General features: G+C 33.3%; 3 protein-coding genes across 3 annotated transcripts; 2 read left to right on the plus strand and 1 right to left on the minus strand.

Annotated features, from left to right (window-relative positions):
• Positions 1-2063: 2063 nt before the first annotated feature.
• Positions 2064-2876, plus strand: LOC139515333 (uncharacterized). The gene has a single exon (XM_071304925.1). It carries the CDS (start codon positions 2064-2066, stop codon positions 2874-2876), a length of 813 nt encoding a protein of 270 aa, XP_071161026.1.
• A 76-nt stretch (positions 2877-2952) lies between these two features.
• Positions 2953-3516, plus strand: LOC139515418 (uncharacterized). The gene has a single exon (XM_071305014.1). The coding sequence runs from the start codon at positions 2953-2955 to the stop codon at positions 3514-3516; it is 564 nt and encodes a 187-aa protein (XP_071161115.1).
• A 12962-nt stretch (positions 3517-16478) lies between these two features.
• On the minus strand, positions 16479-20404 carry LOC139482638 (uncharacterized). Its single transcript, XM_071266579.1, has 2 exons — positions 19932-20404; positions 16479-16768 (listed from the first exon to the last, which is right to left on the minus strand). Exons 1-2 carry the CDS (start codon positions 20328-20330, stop codon positions 16493-16495), a joined length of 675 nt encoding a protein of 224 aa, XP_071122680.1. The 5' UTR covers positions 20331-20404; the 3' UTR covers positions 16479-16492.
• Positions 20405-20689: the final 285 nt, after the last annotated feature.

Here is a 20689-nt window from a genome sequence, read left to right on the forward strand (position 1 = left end):
TCCATATGGCAGGTCTCTATTAGGCTCTGAAGAACAATTAAAATCAATATTAAAAGGTGATATTTCCTATCGCAGAAAAATCCTATCAATGTTTACTTTGAAAGGAATGGAGAAAGGCTTACTTAAAACAAAAGATTGTGAATCTGAAAAATGTGAATCTTGTTCTTGTGAAAGATGCTGTTGTTGTGGTATATGTTTTGAAAACTGTAATTGTAAAGGGAAAGTTAAATCCAAGTTTTAATTTGGTGAATATGTTTGTTTTCTTCTTGACAACAATAGCTATAAAAGCAGAGGACGCTTACTCTTTCGGTGCAAAATAGACAAAAAATAAAGTCTAAAGAATTAAGGGGCTATAATTCCTACAAATGTATTCCAATTTATCTTAAAATTGGTAGATAGGTAGAGCTCATCATGCTTATCATTCTCACAAGTTTTATTGATTGGCTATTTGCTGGTTTCCGTTTCGTAAGAGAACAAAAAAAAAAAGGAAAAGAAGGGGGCACAATTATTCCACATTGGTGTGCCAATTTGTTGCTGGAAGAAAGCACTTCGATAGGTGACAATTAAAGGTGACATCTGGAAATACCAAATATCAAGTGTAAGAAATTCAAATTGTTTTGGACCTTGAAGGTCAATGTGAAGTTTAATCTGACTATGGTTGTCAAAAGATATTACCTTGCATTGATTAGACGAAGTCTATTTGATCTTTTTTTTAAATGCTTCTCGATTATTTTCCTCATTGCAATGGGATGATCCGTGGATGTGTTGAAAGAAATATCCCCAAAACCAGTGTGATATTTTGCTAATGTTGTTCGCTTAAGCCCCAGTCCCACTAGACCACGATCGCACCACGCTCACCGCGATCTTAAATAAATTTAGATCGTGGTGAGGTCGCGGTATGAGCGGCATGAAAATGTAAATGTCCGTTGCTTTCACGATGCTACTACGTCCTCTCTACGCTTCTACAAATCCCGCTACGATTATACCACGTTCTCACCGCGCTTATTCTGCGAACTCACTACGCTTATTAAGATCTGTTTACGCTCTTCACGTTCTCACTACGACCATACCACGAGTTATCCAATTACAACACGATCTTACTGCGATTATAACACGTTCTTACCACGATTATACGGTCAACGGAAAAAAAGTCACAGGGAAAAAAAGTCACAAAACCTCTAGGAAAAAAAGTCACAGGAAAAAAAGTCTCAAGAAAAAAAGTCACAGGAAAAAAAGTCTCAAGAAAAAAAGTCACAGGAAAAAAAGTCTCAAGAAAAAAAGTCACAGGAAAAAAAGTCACAATTAATAAAATTATTTGAAAGAAGTATATATAAAATGTTTTTTAAGAAGTATGTTGGAATGCACATGACAAAAGTGATTTTGTATATCAGCTGTATGAAATATATAATTAAAAAAAATGCAGTTTTGTTAAATAAAAATAATACTTCTTGTAAAAGTGTATCGGATCAATTATTTTTAAATAAAAGCTTTTAAAATTTATATAGGTAAAGCGCACATCGATATTAACAGATTTCGTTTTATTTATGTGTTAATAAAATAAAAAAATATATTCTTTTCATCATTTTTAAAAAATAAATAAATACACTAAAAAAAAATGATAATAGTAAAAGTGTAATAATTTATGTTCTCTTTTTCAAAACAAACTCTTAAACAAACAGGATAAGCCATTTGTTTCCTTTTCATTCATGATAAGCCCTAGTTGTTTTTCATGGGTAGGGCTTCCTTCCAAAAGAGGAAGTGAAAGGTCTACAAAAAAGGGAAAGGTGCCACAAGAAGCCACTAATTAATCTCAACAGTCACTGTCAATAAATGTTGTAATTACATAATTATTGTTAATGGGGATGCTTTGTTTGTTTAACATGTAATTGAAGGATTCTCATGATATTGGTAAAAACACAGCTATAGAAAATCAAAAATCACAATAACATTTGGTCAAACCATATCATAGACTTTCTAACTTTGACTCAAATTAAAGAAAATGTATGACTTCATTTACTTTTCTATATAAGAAAAAAACAATTTCAAGTGTTATTAAATCAAATATGGAAGTCAACAAGAGCAACAAAGGCGGGTCCAAACTTTGCTACCAGGGGTACATGTACACCAAGCATACTACCAGAAAGACAGTACAGTGGTGGAAATGTGTGAAGCGATCCAGCACTGCATGTAAAGGGTCCATTACAACTTCTCTGCAGAATGAAAATCCAACTCCTGGCCAGCCACACAACCATGATCCAAGTGATATTAGCATAAAGTACACTAAGTCCAGGTACGCAATGAAAGAACAGGCTGCTCTCACCAGAGACAAACCAAGCCAGATCTTCGCCCAGGTTGTTTCAACATGTGAAGATGATGTGCAAGCAATGATGCCCAGAGAAGAGAATTGTAAACGCACCATGCGCTACCAGCGTCCAGCACCACCTGTTCCCCAGAGCTTTGCAGACGTCACACTGCCAGCAGAATTCACCATTACAACCAACAACCAACAGTTCCTACTGTATGACAATGGACAGAATGCTGAGAACAGAATGTTGGTCTTTTGTAGTCCTGACAGTTTAAGACGTCTAGCTGAAGCCCATACCCTTTTTATGGATGGTACTTTCTCTGTAGCTCCACATCCTTTTAAACAGCTGTACACCATCCGAGTACCTTTTAAAGATGTTACAGTCACCACAGTGTATGCTTTCTTGCCGAACAAGAATCAAGATACATACAGAGAGTTATTTCAGTCATTGGTCGACAAATGCCAAGCCAGCCACCTACAGTTAAATGTTCAGACTGTGGTAACAGACTTCGAAGATGGCGTTCTACGTGCAGTGTCGGCAGTATTTGGCCGCCATATCAACAACCAGTGATGTTTCTATCATCTTACCCAAGCAACTTGGAGAAAGATACAAAGCCTTAAAAGTTGGTTTGGTTCCCCACTACAAGATGAGCGATGACTTCCGCCTGTTCTGTGGTATGATGGACGGCCTTGCCTTTCTGCCTGATTTGCCAAATGGTGTCCACCTGCTAAGAACTTTGTGTCCAGATGACCCACCAGAAGCAGCTGAACTTTTTGATTACTTTGATGCAACCTATGTAAGTGGCAACATGAGACGTAACCCAGCACCAGGTCAAGGTCTTCGTTTAGTAATGCGCCGCACTCCACCCGTGTTCCCACCAACTATATGGAATGTCCATGACGCAACAGTAAACAGTGATTCAAGAACCAACAATGTATGTGAAGGTTGGAACAACAAATTCTTCAACTTAGTAGGTTATGCCCACCCATCAATATGGAGAGTAGTAGAATGGTGCCAGAAAGAAGAAGCTACATTGAGAACCTTGATACAACAAGACGCTGTAGGCACCCCGCCAGTTAAACGGGTCCAACAACGTTATGTCCAACTTCAACTAAGACTTCAAAACTTGTGCAGAGACTTGACATCAGGCAACAAGACCATTGCAGAATTTCTCAGGGGTGTTGGTTGGAACATAAGACTTAACCATTAGTTGTCGTCTTTGCCATATATCAAGTGAACTTTAAGTAAAACTATGTGCATCACTTGTTCATTATTTGTTGTTCATTGATAAAGACATTTATGTGTGCTTGATTATTTATTATGTTGCTGTTATTGACTTATATTATTATGATGTATACATTAAATCTACATTACTACGTCTTCAATTCGTTTTGCTTAATTTATTTCTTTAACACAATATCAACAGGTCATACATAAAAAAAAAGATATGAAACAAAAAGAACTTCAACATGTATCAGTACACGATCTTGTACAGGTGACCTATATTTGTTAATTTCTGGGTCCTTTTGGTCTCTTGTGGACAGTTGGGTACCACATCTTCTTTTTTAATATTTCAATACCCGAGCTTGTACAGGTTTTCTTTTGCTTTGCGATTTTAAGTGTAATTTCCAAAGCAAAAGAGCATAAGACTTGTAGAAAAATACGTTTAGCTGTCTATAACTAGCATCATTCAAGAAAGATATGAAACAAAACTTATTACAACAAAACATTGTATCAGTTCACGAGCTTGTACCGGTTTTCTTTTGCTTGTGTAGAAACATATGCTAAGCTGTCTAATTTGCTTCTAATGTAAAAACACATGAAACAAAAATAATTACAACAAAACATGTATCAGTAACATTACAAAAAAAATCCTTTGAATGACATTGAAGACCTGTTGGTGAACGTCTGCTGTTGTCTGTTCTATGGTCGGGTTGTTGTCTCTTTGGCACATTCCCTATTTACATTCTAAATTTTATAATAAAAAAAAAGGATATGGGGTACAAAAAACACAAAACCATACTTGCACATGAACAGCAGAAAAAAAAACACACACAGACAAAAGTCATTACCAATATATAAGTGCAGATCATATGACAGTTTTCATACAAAATATAAATTGTGACTTTTTTCCTGTGACTTTTTTTCCGTGACTTTTTATCCGTGACTTTTTTTCCAGTGACTTTTTTTCCTACATTCGATTATGCTACGTTCATAGCGCGATCTGCACTTTTTTGGTGCTGACATGAATTATCATTGATATGGTTATAATTATAAATTAACTGTTTACAAAATTTTGAATTTTTGAAATACTAAGGCTTTTCTACCTCAGGCATAGATTACCTACGCTGGATTTGGCCAAACTTTTAGGAATTTTGGTCCTCAATGCTCTTTAACTTCGTATTTTATTTGGCCTTTTTAACTTTTTTGGTTTCGAGCGTCACTGATGAGTCTTTTGTAGACGAAACGCGCGTCTTGCGTATATATAAAATTTAGTCCTGATATCTATGATGAGTTTATTTACTACGTTCTCAGCAATAACGTCAACATCGTGTTCCATATCAATCCAGTTCAATTCCTTCTATTTCTGATTCAGAGATGTCGGACCGACCAATCCAACCTAAATTACAACCTATTGCTGGTCCATAAAGCTCAATGACGATATTTTAGTTAACGATAGCAGAGATGACACAGATGTATCACTATATATAGGAAGATGTGGTATGAGTGCTAATGAGACAACTCTCCATCCAAGTAACAATTTATAAAAGTAAACCATTATAGGCCAAGGTGTGGCCTTTAACACGGAACATTGTCTCACTCACATCAATCAGCACGCTTTATTATAAAGGACCCAAAATATTACTAGTGTTAAACCATTTAAACGGGAAAACCAACGGTCTAACACTACAAAAGTCTAAAAGTCTGAAAAGACCAGTTTTTGTCTTAATTAGCATGAACTTTTACTCGACATTCTCCAAAAGTATGACTTGTGTCTTAATTTTTCTTGACAAATTCTCATCTATATCAAATTTGTATGAATTTTATTGGACATATTCTTGACAAATTCTTGACATTTGAATACTGTCTTGAAATTTCTTGACATATTCTCGACATTCTTATTTTTTCTTAGTATGGCTTGACATATTCTGAACATTTTGAATTGTGTCTTAAATTTACTTGACAGTTCTGAGTCTTACAAATCATAACCAATATGACATAACTTTAATCTTTATTTATCTTTATATAACACTTCTTACAACAGAAATAAAAGTTGGGCATGTAAAATAATTGAAAATTTGGGTATATAAATATTTTTACAAATGCAAATATGGCTATGGAATCTAATGTATAAAATAATTTAAATGTGGGTGTGTTGATATAAAACAATTTAAATAAATGTGGGTTTTTAAATTACAAATTTTAATTCCTAAATCTTATAAATGAAATGATTAAAACCAATCATACTGTTTGGTAGACATATTTCATTCTACGTTCATAATATTCAATGTTAATATGGTAAATAATTATTGTACCAAAATGTGGTTTATATAAATAGTAAATTATGATGATATACAAATCATTCATTTAACAGAAAAAAAATTTGTGTAATGTCATCTGTTGGAATATATATTAAGTATTACACATGGACAGGATGTTCCCCATAACATAAAGGTATTCCACACCCCAGAGTACACGCAACTGTCAAATAGAAATTACTGCTTTACCTGAAATCAGCCATACAACTTATCAGTTGACCGACCATGTCACTACAATTTAAAAAGTTTGTTGATAGACGAAAATTATAAAAAAAATCATCACTTTGATGAAAAAAAAATTGACTTAAAATGGATTTTCTTCATCAAAATTATGAAGTTAATTATTTTAACATAAACAATTGAATAATTCCCAAAGAATAAAAGAAAATTATTATCGACTCCAGGACTAATAAAAAAAAATGTATTCATAATGGGTCCCATCAATGATTTCTACAGAAATCATTGGTCTTATGACATGGATCTCAAACAGACATGCATAATATAGATATAAACTTTTTTTTCTTTTCACAAACATTTATTTTTGATAAAAAAAAAAATAAAATTCAACACTCAAAGTAAAAAAAAAATGTTTTTGGGTTGTACTAAAAAATGAAGAAGGTTTTTGAATCAAGATTAAAACAAATTATTTGACCTACACGAAGTTATTTTCCTGACAAAAATTTGCCGGTGGATTAAAGGAAACACGTGTAAATCATGCACAAATTAAAAAAATAACAGGCTATTATTTGAACTTGGAATTATTTTTAATTATGGAATTCACATAATTTCTTGTGTTTTTGATAAATTCCATGTATATTTGGTATTATAATCTTTTTAGCGGTTAATAACACTTTCCATACAATATATTTTGGTTAGATAGTGTTGTGCGCGGCACAGTACATTCTATTGAAAATATACTATTTTATGTTATTGCATTTTTTCACAGATCGTAGTGCGATCGTGGCCTAGTGGGACTGGGGTATTACAGCAATCATTCTATTTTCTTTGTAATAGAAAGTGTTGTGCGCAGCACAGAACATTTCAGTACAGAATAAGCATGGAATTTGTTAAAAAAATCAATAACAAGAAATCAACCAAATTCCATAATTTAAAATAATTCCAAGTTCAAATTAAATGTTTATTTTTTACAGAGGACATCATTTCATCTTGAAGTCTGTATAAAGTTTTATGAATTTATAATTTATGACTTATTTCAGTTTACCATTATATGGAATGTTTATTTCACAAATGTTTAGGCTAGAGGTATAGGGGGAGGGTTGAGATCTCATAAACATGTTTAACCCCGCCGCAATTTTGCGCCTGTCCCAAGTCAGGAGCCTCTGGCCTTTGTTAGTCTTGTATGATTTTGAATTTTGTTTCTTGTGTATAATTTGGAGTTTAGTTTGACCTCCATTATCACTGAAATAGTATACATATTTTTAAAGGGCCATCTAAAGGACGCCTCCGGTTGCGGGAGTTACACGCTACATTGAAGACCCATCGGTGGCCTTCGGCTGTTGTCTGCTTTATGGTCGGGTTGTTGTCGCTTTGATACATTCCCCATGTCCTTTCTCAATTTTTTGTTCCCGTTGTCGTATATTTCCTCTTTCTTAAGACAAGTCATTGGCCGAAAATGTACTGCATTGTTTTCCATTTGCAAAAAAAATGCCATAGATTTGGAAACATTAAAAATCCGCCATAGATTAGGAAACTTCAAAACTTGCCATAGATTAAGATTGTAAAAAATCTGCCATAGATTTGGGATAGCAGGACGTCACATTTACCATAGATTTGGAAGCCCCCATAGATTTGAGTCCTACATATGAGCTGCGTTGGATAGGAATCGACCTTATGCAAGTGCATGTACACATATACATATCTAAGACTCTGATCGATTTTGGAATAACTAAGATATAAAATCTGCATTTTGGTCCGTTTAAAAGGGTTGTCTTCTTATGAAAACCTACTTTTGGAACAATTACAGACTTTCCGTAGAAATTATTTTAACCCAAAATAGGTTAACAGAGGTATTGATTTTCGTTTGCATAAGGTCGATTTCTACCCGACGCAGCTCATATATAATAGTGACTTTTTTTATATATATACAAGTGTGGACACAGATGAGTGTGGATAGTATGTATGGATGTTTGACAGTGTCTTATGACAAAATGAGTTCTATGTTTTTTCTATATGGTGTTATTAACTATGTTGCACGATGACAACCAATCTGAGCATTATGAGTGTTATTTATTAAATTTTTTATGCCCCCACCTACAATAGTAGATAGGCATTATGTTTTCTGGTCTGTGGGTCCGTTCGTTCGTTTGTCCCGCTTTAGGTTAAAGTTTTTGGTCAAGGTAGTTTTTGATGAAGCTGAAGTCCAATCAACTCGAAACTTAGTACACATGTTCATTATGATATGATCTTTCTAATTTTAAAGCAAAATTAGACTTTTGACCCCAATTTCACGGTCCATTGAACATAGAAAATGGAAGTGGGAGTTTCAGGTTAAAGTTTTTGGTCAAAGTAGTTTTTGATGAAGCTGAATTCCAATCAACTTGAAACTTACTACACTTGTTGCATATGATATGATCTTTCTAATTTCAAAACTCATAACTGCTCCAAAAGTAATCTGATAGAATTTCAAGCATTTTAAGCCAATATTATCAACATCTACTAATGAGTCTTAATATGTCTACATATCTAAAAAGTCATAGTATTCAAAAGGTAATGCAAAATTATTCCTTTTCATTTTTTTTGTTATATGGATACACATTTGAGTGATACATGTACCAATACAATATTTGTTGTGGTATGAAAGTGCAGTAATTAGCATTTACTGTAACTATGTTAATTCACACAAATTGAAAAATAAACAAATGAATGGACCAGATGCTCCGCAGAGCCCAGCTTTATACGACTGCAGAGGTCGAAGCCTGAACAGTTGGGGCTAGTATTGACACAACATTCAAGCTGGAAACAGCTCTGAGTTTGAATTGTGATTAAATAGATGACACAGCTTAGGTTTCTGACACAGAATGAATGTGGTCTAATGAACTTAAATATTTGTTTTGCTTTTGTGTTAGGAGCAATTCACTATGCTGCTGAATATTAATCCTTTCAAACAAAAATATCTAAAGAAATTTTCTTTTTAATTTCTGAAATGAGAAACATTTAGAGGAGACAAACTTCAGTTAAGAGATCAGAAACTAAAAAAATGTATAATTTTTCCATTTGTAAAAGGGCATACCCTAGAAAGTGCTTGCAATCACTGAATGGTTATTAATGACTGCTTTAATATATCAGTTGGTAATAAAGTGAATATTGCATTGTATATTGTATAATTGATTTAAGTTGACTGAACAAAGAAAGATAACTCCAATTTTCAAAGAAGATTTCATAAAGCATTGGTATTAGGTAATTCAAGAACCATTCTGGACAAACTCCAATTAAGGGTCTTGAATTTACAAAAATGTTTGTTTTTGGTCCGTAATTATTAGACTGTTTGTCCCATAACCCACACAATATATCCGAACCTTCTACTTATGGTATTAAACATTGTGGTACAATTTCAGAACAATTGAAATACTTATACACAACTTTTTAAACCGACACTAGATTAAAGCTTGTTTTGGGCACCTTTGTACCCCTTATTCCTAAACCTTAGGGACCATAACCCCCAAAATCAATCCCAAGCTTCCTTTTGTGGTTGTAAACGTTGTGTTATAATTTTGTTGATTTCTGTTGACTTATAATAAAGTTATTATCCAGAAACCATCTTTCGGACAGGATACCAATTTACGACCCCAATTTTTTGTGGTTGTATAAAAATGTTGAACATGTGCAATGAAGTATAGTTTTAGAAATCGATTAGGGAGCTACCATTTGATTTTTATGGGGGGGGGGGTAGGATGAAAAATTTTGTCCTGCCTTTTTTTTTAGTTGTAATCTCTGTCCTGCCTTTTTATTTTTCAGTCTATTCGGTCCTGCCTCTTTTTTTCTTAGCTTATCCTGACTTTTTTACAACAATTGTCATCCTGCCTTTTTTTTTTTTGCCAAGTTACTCATCCTGCCTTTTTTTTTTTACTCAAAATCCTGTCCTGCCTTTTTTTCAAATTTCATCCTAGCTCCCCCCATAAAAATCAAATGGTAACTCCCTTAGACTGGATAGGCCTTATAATTTTTTTCCCTCCTAATTGAAGGACCGTTTACTTTCAGGGCCGAGTCATCAGCAGGCAATACAGATGTATTAAAACAACCTAGCATCATATTGCTAGTAGTGGGAGTAGCATTGTCCGGTAAATTTGTTCCCACTTTTTTTTATAAAATGTATGGTTCAAATCAAAATAGAATGCTTTTATCTCCTGAATACTTACATTGTACATAGAGATGATACTACTTTGACAAATCCTTGTCCATTAGAGTTGTCTGTCAAATCTTAATTTCACAAAGAATGAATTGCATAACAATGAACTGAGCTCAAAGCAAAGTACTTTAATAATACACTTAGACAAAGAGCTAAATCCAGTGATATACTTTGTACTACAGGTCCTTCATGACCATCCATCCACCCAAACCATATCTCAATAACATTCCATACTACATGATTGGATGCAGAAGTCCTGAAAAAGACATGACTTTTTTTATCTTGTTTTAAGTATATATGCACAGGTTAAACCTTTATTGTGGATATAATCATTCAGTATCTAGCAACTATCAATTTGCTTCATGCACATATTGATATAGGTTGATTGCTCCTCTGTTGGAAATTAGAACACACCTCCATCTAATTTTAGTCAACTGACGAAGAAAAATTCAAAACTATATAAAATGTTATCTAAGACTTGTCAGTGTCTATTTCCTTTGCCACTGAATAAGATTCCATATTTACAACCAATGAAAATCAAATATCCCTCTAATAGACTTAGCATTGAAATCGTTTTCTAAAATGGTAGTTATGTGGAACCTAGAACTAAAAAAATTGAAACAATATATCTTAAATATTTCAAATGCATGTACATTTAATAATTCTCCAAAATTCACTTTATTTTTCCTTTTTTGGTTTTCTGTTGGAGACTGTATATTGACCTCTATGTAGCCTTTTCAACTTATAAAAGGGGGGATACATTTCCATAGAATTAAACTTTTCTGAAAGAATTGATTCCATTTATTTTCAATAAACAATAAATATTGAAGTCTATAACAGGCATCTAGGAACAGGCTCAACATTATTTCTAAACATGTATTAATATATACCAAAATGTGGACAAACCTACATTAAATATTCTACTTCAACGACTTTAATTAGTGGAGTAGATCAAATTTAAAAGTCACAATGGTTAAAAACTCCAATGGCAGTCTTTCCTGCTAAAATCTTGATGTGTAGAATGTGATATACCATTTTTGGGTCTATATACTGTCCTTTAAATTTAGGTCATTTTGACACGGCAAAATATGAAAAAAAATGTAAACTATGGTCTGGAAAGCACACAGTTTGTGATATTTTAAGGTATCTTTACTAAGAAAACCTGCAAATCTCAGTGGCAGATCCAGAACTTTTCAAAAAGGTGTGGGGGCTCTGATGGACCAGAGGGTTGCCCACTCCCATCAAGCTTCAATGATTTCTTACATACATGTCATAAGCTAAATTTCCCCCACCCCCTTGGTCTGTCTATGCATCTGTTTATCGTTCTGCGAAATAGTACTAATACTAATTTTTCCCCTCCCTTACCTGGCCCTAGACAGTTGCTTACCTTTGTAAACATTTTATAATTATAGTCAGGTATATATTGATTGAGAGTAACTTACATAGTAGTTAATGGGACTCTTTTTCACACGGTTCTGTGAAATATAATACGGTAAATATATACCCGTACATACTATCCGCATAACACAGAAATCTGATAGATTTTCACTCCTCTGGGAAAAATCAACCTGTGAAATGAAATACCATGCCTGGAAAAAAATTACCGGGACAAATTATCCTCAGGATAAAATATCACAGAGGACGAAATAAACCGTTACATTACATGAGAAGCCGGTTTGGTTACAAATAATTATGTCACGTGAAGGCGCACTGACGTCACAATTTGCATTAATTTTGCAATACACTACAGTTCACTCATACAGAACCCATTATCATGCAAACATGCAACGTGAATGTGATTGGTTATCAAATAATACAGAATTTATGCACGTACAGTTAATATAGAAGAAATTAGTTCATCAAATGTGAGTTCGTGATCTTGTGGTTAAGACCGATGGCTACAGTGCTGAAAGTCCTGAGTTAGATTCTCACTTGGGGTGCTAAAAATATCAGTACATCAGAAGGGTAATTTTCACCCTCTCACACACATCTTTGTTAATGTTCCGGGATTGTTGAAAACTTGCATATTCATCAATATTTGATTTTGTGGTTTTAATAATCCAGACAGACAAATAGCAATAAGGTGTTTAGGAAAACATGACCTAAAACCTCCTTCATATATGACAAAAATACATGGGAACTCATATTGAATGGTCAAATGTGTTCAATATGAAAATTGAAATTAAGATGGTAAAATCAAATATTAGCCGTTACTGTAAATGGACTTAAAGTATGACTTTTCAGCAAATTTAAAGGGAAATGACACGGAAGGGGCCAAATAGTGTTCAAGGGGAGCAAATGCTATTTAAATTAGTATGCAGGTTTTAAATATAGAGGGAAGTTGAGTCATCTTTTTGGGTGAAGTTAAATACTGACTAGTGTGTGGTTCTCATTGGGTCTAAGCGTAACCAATATTGACAATTTTTCGCAAGCGTGAAACGTGAAAGTCAAATTATTGTGTCATGAAAACGGGAAATGAGGTCTGTCGTGAAAACGGGAAATGGGGTTCTGCAGGACCCCGGAAATGACAAAAAAATGAAAATTGCTCATGTACATAGTGTAAGCGGGATATGGGAATCTGACAAAACAGTAAGTGGGATCTGGGATCAGATCACCCCCCCCCCCCCCCCCCCCCAATGAGACCCCCTTATGTAGATTTACCTTCTAATTCTATATAAAAAAAACACAACTAAGAACTACGTTTAATTCACTTTGACTACTGATATGCAAACCTAGAAATATTTCATAAAATAGTGATTGAAAGATTCATAACACTTTGAAAGGATAATTCAGACACGTGTTACGCGGGGAGCATGTTTTAAATTTGTTTACAAATAATAATGTCACGTGATCGCGCACTGACCTCAAGTTGCATCGCCCTTACAATTCACTAATACATGACCATTTTCATGCAAACATGCAACGTGAATGTGATTGGTTATCATATAATACAGAAATAATGCATGCACAGTTTAAGAAGAAATTAGTTCAATAAATCGATGCGATTTTCACTTTTGACACGAATAGGTCGGGTTGACATTACTGTCATCGGAGATAATATTGAGATAAATGGGATAAAACGGACCGTCAAAAAGGTCTAGAGGAGCACATCAGTAGAACCTTAACATTAATAAGTAATACTTACCAAAATTTCTCTAATTAAAGAACTATATAACTGAAATTTCACAAAGATAACGGTAAACATTTTGTTGATGGTGATGATGCTATTATCGATCCGTTGAATTCAGGGTCAACGGAATTTTTTGCGTTGCGTTTAAATCATTGAGGCCATCTATTTTTATTGCGGGTTCCACATATATAAATCGGAATTAAAGAAAAAATGGAATGTTGTTAGCAGAATCAAAACAGAAATGATGAACATTGCAACATTTTCAGCAAAATATAAATAGGATGGAGGATCTGTGTATTCACATTATTTGTAAAACTCTCCTTATTCATGTGAAGCGTGTGCTTTACATCGAGGCTTGCTATGCTTATCATTGACGCCACAGTACTTCAACCAATCAGACAATGTTTATTTTGGGCATTTGACTTTTTTTAACTCAGATTTTGGAATATTTTAATCGAAATTATAGAAAAATGGAATGTTGTTAGTACATATAAAATAGAAAATGATGAATACTTTTAGCTAAAGATAATTTGGATGGGGGTTCTGTGTATTCACATTATTTGCACAACTCTCCTTACTGATGCCATATTTTGGAATTTCCGTGACCTAAATGGTTCGCGAAAATTAATATTTTTATATATAGTATAGTAAATAGTGACAATCTACAAGGTAATGAAATGTTAACACATGTTTAACAAAGATGTCAATTTTCTTTGAATAACATGGCAGGTATCTTATTACACAAGACAGTTGTATTACCATTTACTTCTGCAGAATTTTGTGTCATTATTCTGTAAGAACATAGCGTGTAGAAACCCCAGACTGAGGAAGTTTTCTTAAAGATCCTCATCTGTTCATCTAATCTTAATATTTGCTATAAATATATTATATCAGTATATAACAGTCCATGTTTTGATTTACGCATGCACAGTTTTGTTTTAAGAAAGAGCAAAGCCTTTATTCAAATCGGTTTGTAAAACAAAAACACAATGTACAAATAGTTATTTTATTCCATGCTTGATAATTTAGCCATAGATGCATATTTTTGTTATGATTTTTCATTTGCTTTGAACTACATGTAACTGTCAGTAAATGCAAGAACCAGATCTGTACTTAGTGTCTTTTTGTTTGGATGTTCAAGTACCTGGCCACATTTCACTGTGTTGTTGTTAGATGCATTTTTATTTATATAAACTCATCATCTGATTTTAGCCGTTTGCAACTGTCAGTTCGTTCCAATAATGTCTGCTACACGTTAAGTGAAAGGTTCAAGTCCTGCTAGCATGTTTGACCCCGACACATTCTGTATGCATTGCTAACGCCGGCAGTGGTTCTCTATTCGTTTGAGCTTTTCCGGATTTCTTTTTGAAATTAAACAAAAAATCAAAAGCGGGCAACCGTTTTAAGACATCAAGTCACCACGAAATCAACAATCGTCGCCGCAGCGAGTTCACAACTATAAGCCCTCGTCAAATACGTGTTTTCCTCGAGTTGGCGATCGGAGGTTTCACACACTGATTACTAAGAATTGATTAACTTGTTCTGATCGTCGTAAGAAATTAAATCAGTTTGGAAGTATCCCTCTTGTGCACTGTATAAAAATATATGCAGCAGAATTTAAACCAAAAAGTGCTAATTGCAAATTTAAACAGAAAGTTGTGATGTACAATGGCAATGAATGGTAAACATAATAAATACTCTTTCAATTTGGAAGCAACCATCCTTCATTTTTTTCTTATCAATATATGGAGTTGGAGAGTTGTTTCATTGGCACTAATACCACATCTTTATATGAGGTTAAAAAAAGGGGTATGCCCCGAGTGCATACATTCTCACAGAATAATAAAACTAAATTGAAGGGAATTTGAAAATATAACTTTGTTTGAATCAAACCAAACAACGGTCATAAGCTTTATTCCAGTGAACCTTGAGATATTCCGGCAAATTTCCTGGTCAGACCTTCAATTCCCCCGGTCAATAAGAACAGGAAGTTAATATTCGTTTTGTATCTGTATAAAATATTCGCAACTTGACGTTAATTAGCAATCATCAATCACTCGTTTTTCTTTATACATTGAAAGAGATTTAGCAAATTCTTGTTGGTATTCTTATCATCATTCATTTTAACACAGTTTGTGGCGGCATACCTCAAGTGAGAGTGATTCTCATACTGGCTCTTCGAGTGTACTGTACGGAGAGAGGTATAAAAAATGTGTATAATTTACCATTCTTGACCTAAAATGGTTAACTTTTACAAATTGTGACTTGGATGAAGAGTTGTCTCATTGGCATTCATACCACATCTTCTTATATCTAAAATTGTTGTTTATGCGTACTGTACGTTTTACTATACTATCATACTATATTACCACTTGGGTCTGATGAATTTGCTTCCATTAATATGTCGTCAGATTTGTCTTGTTTATGTATACTATAAACTATGTCTATATATTAGACCGTTGGTTTTCCCGTTTGAATGGTTTTACACTAGTAATTTTGGGGCCCTTTATAGCTTGTTGTTCAGTGTGAGCCAATGCTCCGTGTTGAAGGCCGTACATTGACCTATAATGGTTTATTTTTATTAATTGTTATTTGGACGGAGAGTTGTCTCATTGGCACTCACACCACATCTTCCTATATCTATATAATGTTGGTTTTTTTTTCCTCCAGCTTGTTGTTCAGTGTCATTTTAATTTGTTCTATTGTTCTATCGATATATATTGTATCATTGATGATGGAATTATATAGATGGGAATTAAAATCTACGATTTGTTCATTTAATTAAATAACGCAAAGCGGCAACTTTGTATGCGTATTGGTTTGTTAGTTGTTAGATAGCATCTCGTATTACTCCGAAATAAAACATGTGTTGTCTGTAAAAGTTAATGTCTAGTGAATACTTGTATAGCTACTAAAGACGCCAAAAATATCAACACTATTTTAAAGATGCTTTAAAACAGATAGTTGGCAACATAATCGTGAGATGGTTGTTCAACTTCCCAAAATCAGAATTATAATCCATCGGGCTCAGGCAAACCAACGAAAACTCTCCTATCCGATTAGAAATCCATGTAACCTTATATCTACATTTATTTGAAACGATGAACCCATTAGGTTACATTGATAATAAGAAAAAAAGCATTACATATATTTATTGAGTAGCACAATGTAAGTATGTTGCAGCATCTTTCAATGCTTCGTCGGTATAGTAATGTAGGAGCCTGTTTTTCCATACAGTCCATGTTGTGGCATCTACCAACTTAGGGATTGCTCTGTTGAGGAGAGTAATTGGTGTTCCAGATTTGTAGTGGTTTGCAACCCATCCTACTGCTGTTTTGATACCGTTGTTTTCAACGTCTAAAACACATTTGCATAGCTCTTTATGAGGTGGGTTAGCCTTTACGGTCTTCCAGGCACTGTTAAAAATCTGGAAAAAAAATTAATCTCAATACCTTTGTCTAAATAACTAAATTACATTTTTTGTAAAAACAAACAGGCAACAGTTTAGATAAGATAAGATATTTTTATTTCCAATTATGGGCCCCAAAGGGCATAAACATTACAACATCAATAATTTTTTTATAATACAATACAAACAATGAGCTAAAAAAAAAAAAAGTTAAACGAGAACTATTTAAGTTCTTAAAGAATACGTAGATAAAGAATCTATAGTATGTTGGTTTTTTTTAATACAAATGCATTTTATTACAAGTGTGGTTGATATAGATAACAAACAAGCAGCCCAAAAAGAAAAAAAAAAAGAAAAATAGATATCCACATATGTATAGTACACAAAAAGTTGGATCAATTAAATATATAATAATTAGCCAAAAAGAAAGTAGAAATTAAACATGTCCATGACTCATCCTGTGTCAGCAGCAAATAGGAAAGCATTATGGTTTCCTAAAGGCAGCTGACACCAGGGGACGATACCTTATGGGCCATAGGCATGTAAAATGTGTGTAAATGTCTCTTTCCTACCTGTATCAAAAGCAAACAAGGAAGCATCATAGGTAACTTGAATGCAGTTGATACCAGGGGACGATGCCTCAAGGATATAAGAGAACATTTGAATAAATAATATATCTTAACAATTATTTTTTTTTTTAATCGGCTAGTATGTTTGTGATATTCAGATGAATATAATTTTCTATGTCCAATCAAATGTATATACACACATAGATTTCCTTTAACTAATCTTCACTAAGGAAGATGTTTGTATATAAAATTACATATTATTTTAAGTAACTCAACATTTTCTACACTAAATAACCAGATAATTTTGCTTTGACTGTTCATATGATTAAAATAAGAATTATATTGTGCAATACTAGCTAACATACAATTTCTATCATCCTCAAATTTGTTACAATCAAATAGAAAATGAGCCTCATCTTCGACAGTATTGGAAGAACATTTATTACATATTCTGTTAATTCGGGGAATACCCTGATATCTACCTAATTCTATTTGTAATCTATGAGAAGATACACGTAATTTAGTAAAACTTCTTCTAAGTTCAAAATTCTTGATCAATGTTAGATATTTTTCAAAACCAAAATTTGTTTTATATAAAAGGTAGGTTTTCAGTTTACTGTCTGAAAATTTATCTATTTGTTTTTTCCAACAGCTAATAAACAATATTGATAGCTTGGTTTGTATATATTTCTTAAATTTGTATAAGGATTCACAAAATGGAGCATTTATGGCATTTGTATAGTCAATACCAAGTATTTTAAAAACAACATTTATTGAACCATACCATGATGTTATATTCATGTGATGAAGTGTCTTTGATTGTGTATGTGCCTCTTTTAATAGAGGAAAATTATTACCTAAATTCTCTAATCTATACCAGTACAATAACATTCCTTTTATAATATTAAAATATATTGGAAATCTTCCAAGTTCAGATAACACTGCAGCATTTGTTGTTTTCTTGTGTACCCCAAGTATAAATTTACAAAATTTTATATGAAGTTTCTCACAGGGTAAACCTGAATATAATTTTTCAAAAGATATATCTTCCTTCTTACATTTAGAGGAAAGAGAATTAAACATCCCCCATATTTCGCTACCATATAATAAAATAGGTTTTACAGTGTGGTCAAAAACATGAATACTTGTTTTTACATCAGGATTAAGTGATAAAAGATCTTTCCTTAATTTGAAATGAGCTTTCAGGGATTTTTTGTATAGTTCATTTTGAGCATAACTGAATGAACCAGATGAGCTTAAATATAAACCTAGGTATTTGTATTTTGAAACACATTCCAGATTTATATTCTGAAATGTGAATATCTGTTTTACATGTCTGCCTGCCTTGTTTAAGATGTATGATAACAATGCGGTTTAACAGTGAGTCACACTTAATGAGGGCAACGTAGTATACCGGTGTTCAATAGTCATTTTAAATTGATTAAGCAAACACAAATCCGACCACAATCTTAACCGAGGGAAACGCATGAACTTTAAAACACAACAACAACGGAACAACAGAAACACTGAACTGCAATAAAAACAAACGCCAACTAAACATTGAAAGAAAGGGCAACAATAATTCGATTACTTCTGTATTGGATATAAAAACGAAACACTTATGAACCACATCAACAAACAACAGGTTCCTGACTTAATACAGGTGCAAACGAATGCAGCGGGTTTAAACCTTATAGATACCAGCCTTCACCCTTACCAGAAACAATACTGTAACATCACAACATAAAAAGACACACTATAAAATATCAATTGAAATTGCTTAACTCAAGCAAAAGAAACACAAGTGAACATCAATGAACTTGTAAATTTGATATATAAAAAGTAAAATCACAAAAATACTGAACTTAGAGGAAAATCAATTCGGAAAGTCCATAATCACATGGCAAAATCAAATAACAAAACGCATCAAAAACGAATGGACAAGAACTGTCATATTCCTGACTTGGTACAGGCATTTTCAAATGTAGAAAATGGTGGATTGAACCTGGTTTATAGCGCTAACCCTCTCACTTTGATGACAGTCTCATCACATTCCGTTATTTTTACATTGATGCATTAACTAAACAGGTACAATAAATAAAATAGTCAAAAAATGGGTACATCAGTCATATATGACACAATTTAAGTACAAAGTCAATAAAATAAGGGATCATTAATATATGAAGGAAACAGTAGTATACAGCTGTGAAAGGTTAAAAAATTACAGAATGTAAACCATAACCTTGAACAATTCACCTTGCCGCATATCCAAAATAATTTAATGAAAAACGGCTATTGATCTTTATTTGAAGCACTCAAAACAACACATTGTCATACAAGTAGAAGTTATTAAAGTTTAATAAACTATTGAATCTTAAAGTGTAAAATAAAGTGGTTTAGGATAATTAATCAAGAAAGATTTATACAATTGGACGTTCAAAAACCAATAAATCATGACGGTATATTTGATATGCATTTTTGATGCACAGTAAAATTGTTTATTACACACATTACATTACTATTGTAATATTATTTCGAAAGAATATTCATTAATTCTCTATCAATAGGGACGTTTATTTTCATGAAAAATTCTGAAATTTAACAAACACTACCTTCATCCATAAATCCCACATGTGGAAGCTATGTGCAACTCTCTCCAGTCCTGACCAGTTTGGTCCAAGTCCGTCATTGTGTGAACCCAAGTTCGAAAGAATGTTATCGAGAACGTTCATCGAGTCAGTTTCAAAGTCCTGCCCGATTGGATTTGATGGTGCATTGGATAGAACTTTATTTGGTTGTCTCAAGTCATGGTTCACAGTTGGAATATGGTTTACTGAGGTAGCCTGTGGATGGAAGATCCTTAGCCCTTCAACCGTCAGGGAATGAATAGCATGCGCAATGGTTTCGTTGAAATTTTTAGATAATCCCGAAATAGGAAATATATCCTTACAGAATTGAGATGGGGCAGCAGTTGCTACACCCACTATTAACACAGCCAAAAACACTCTCATTGTTTCTATGAATAGTATTGTGTGTTCAATATGTTAAAGTGAATAACACGTCAGTTGTTTACCATTAATTTACTTATATACTAAGTTGCTATCTGAATTGTCATTGAAAGACAGGTGTGCTCTATTTAAAGTTTATCATAATCACGGTATCAGACACTGGAAAGGGCATGCTTCGATATATCTGATTACCGACATTTGGTGTGTGCCTTTATCTTACTTAATATATAGATATTTTTATAAAGTGGATTGTGAATGTATGGTTAGATCAAAATAAATAAGAATGGAGTTTCGATGTAGAGAAAAATATTTACTAGTAGGTGCATGCACCTAAATATATATTTTTTTTAGTCTTATAGAAA

This window comes from Mytilus edulis, chromosome 1, assembly GCF_963676685.1.
Source record: "Mytilus edulis chromosome 1, xbMytEdul2.2, whole genome shotgun sequence".
Classification (NCBI taxonomy): Eukaryota; Metazoa; Mollusca; class Bivalvia; order Mytilida; family Mytilidae; genus Mytilus; species Mytilus edulis.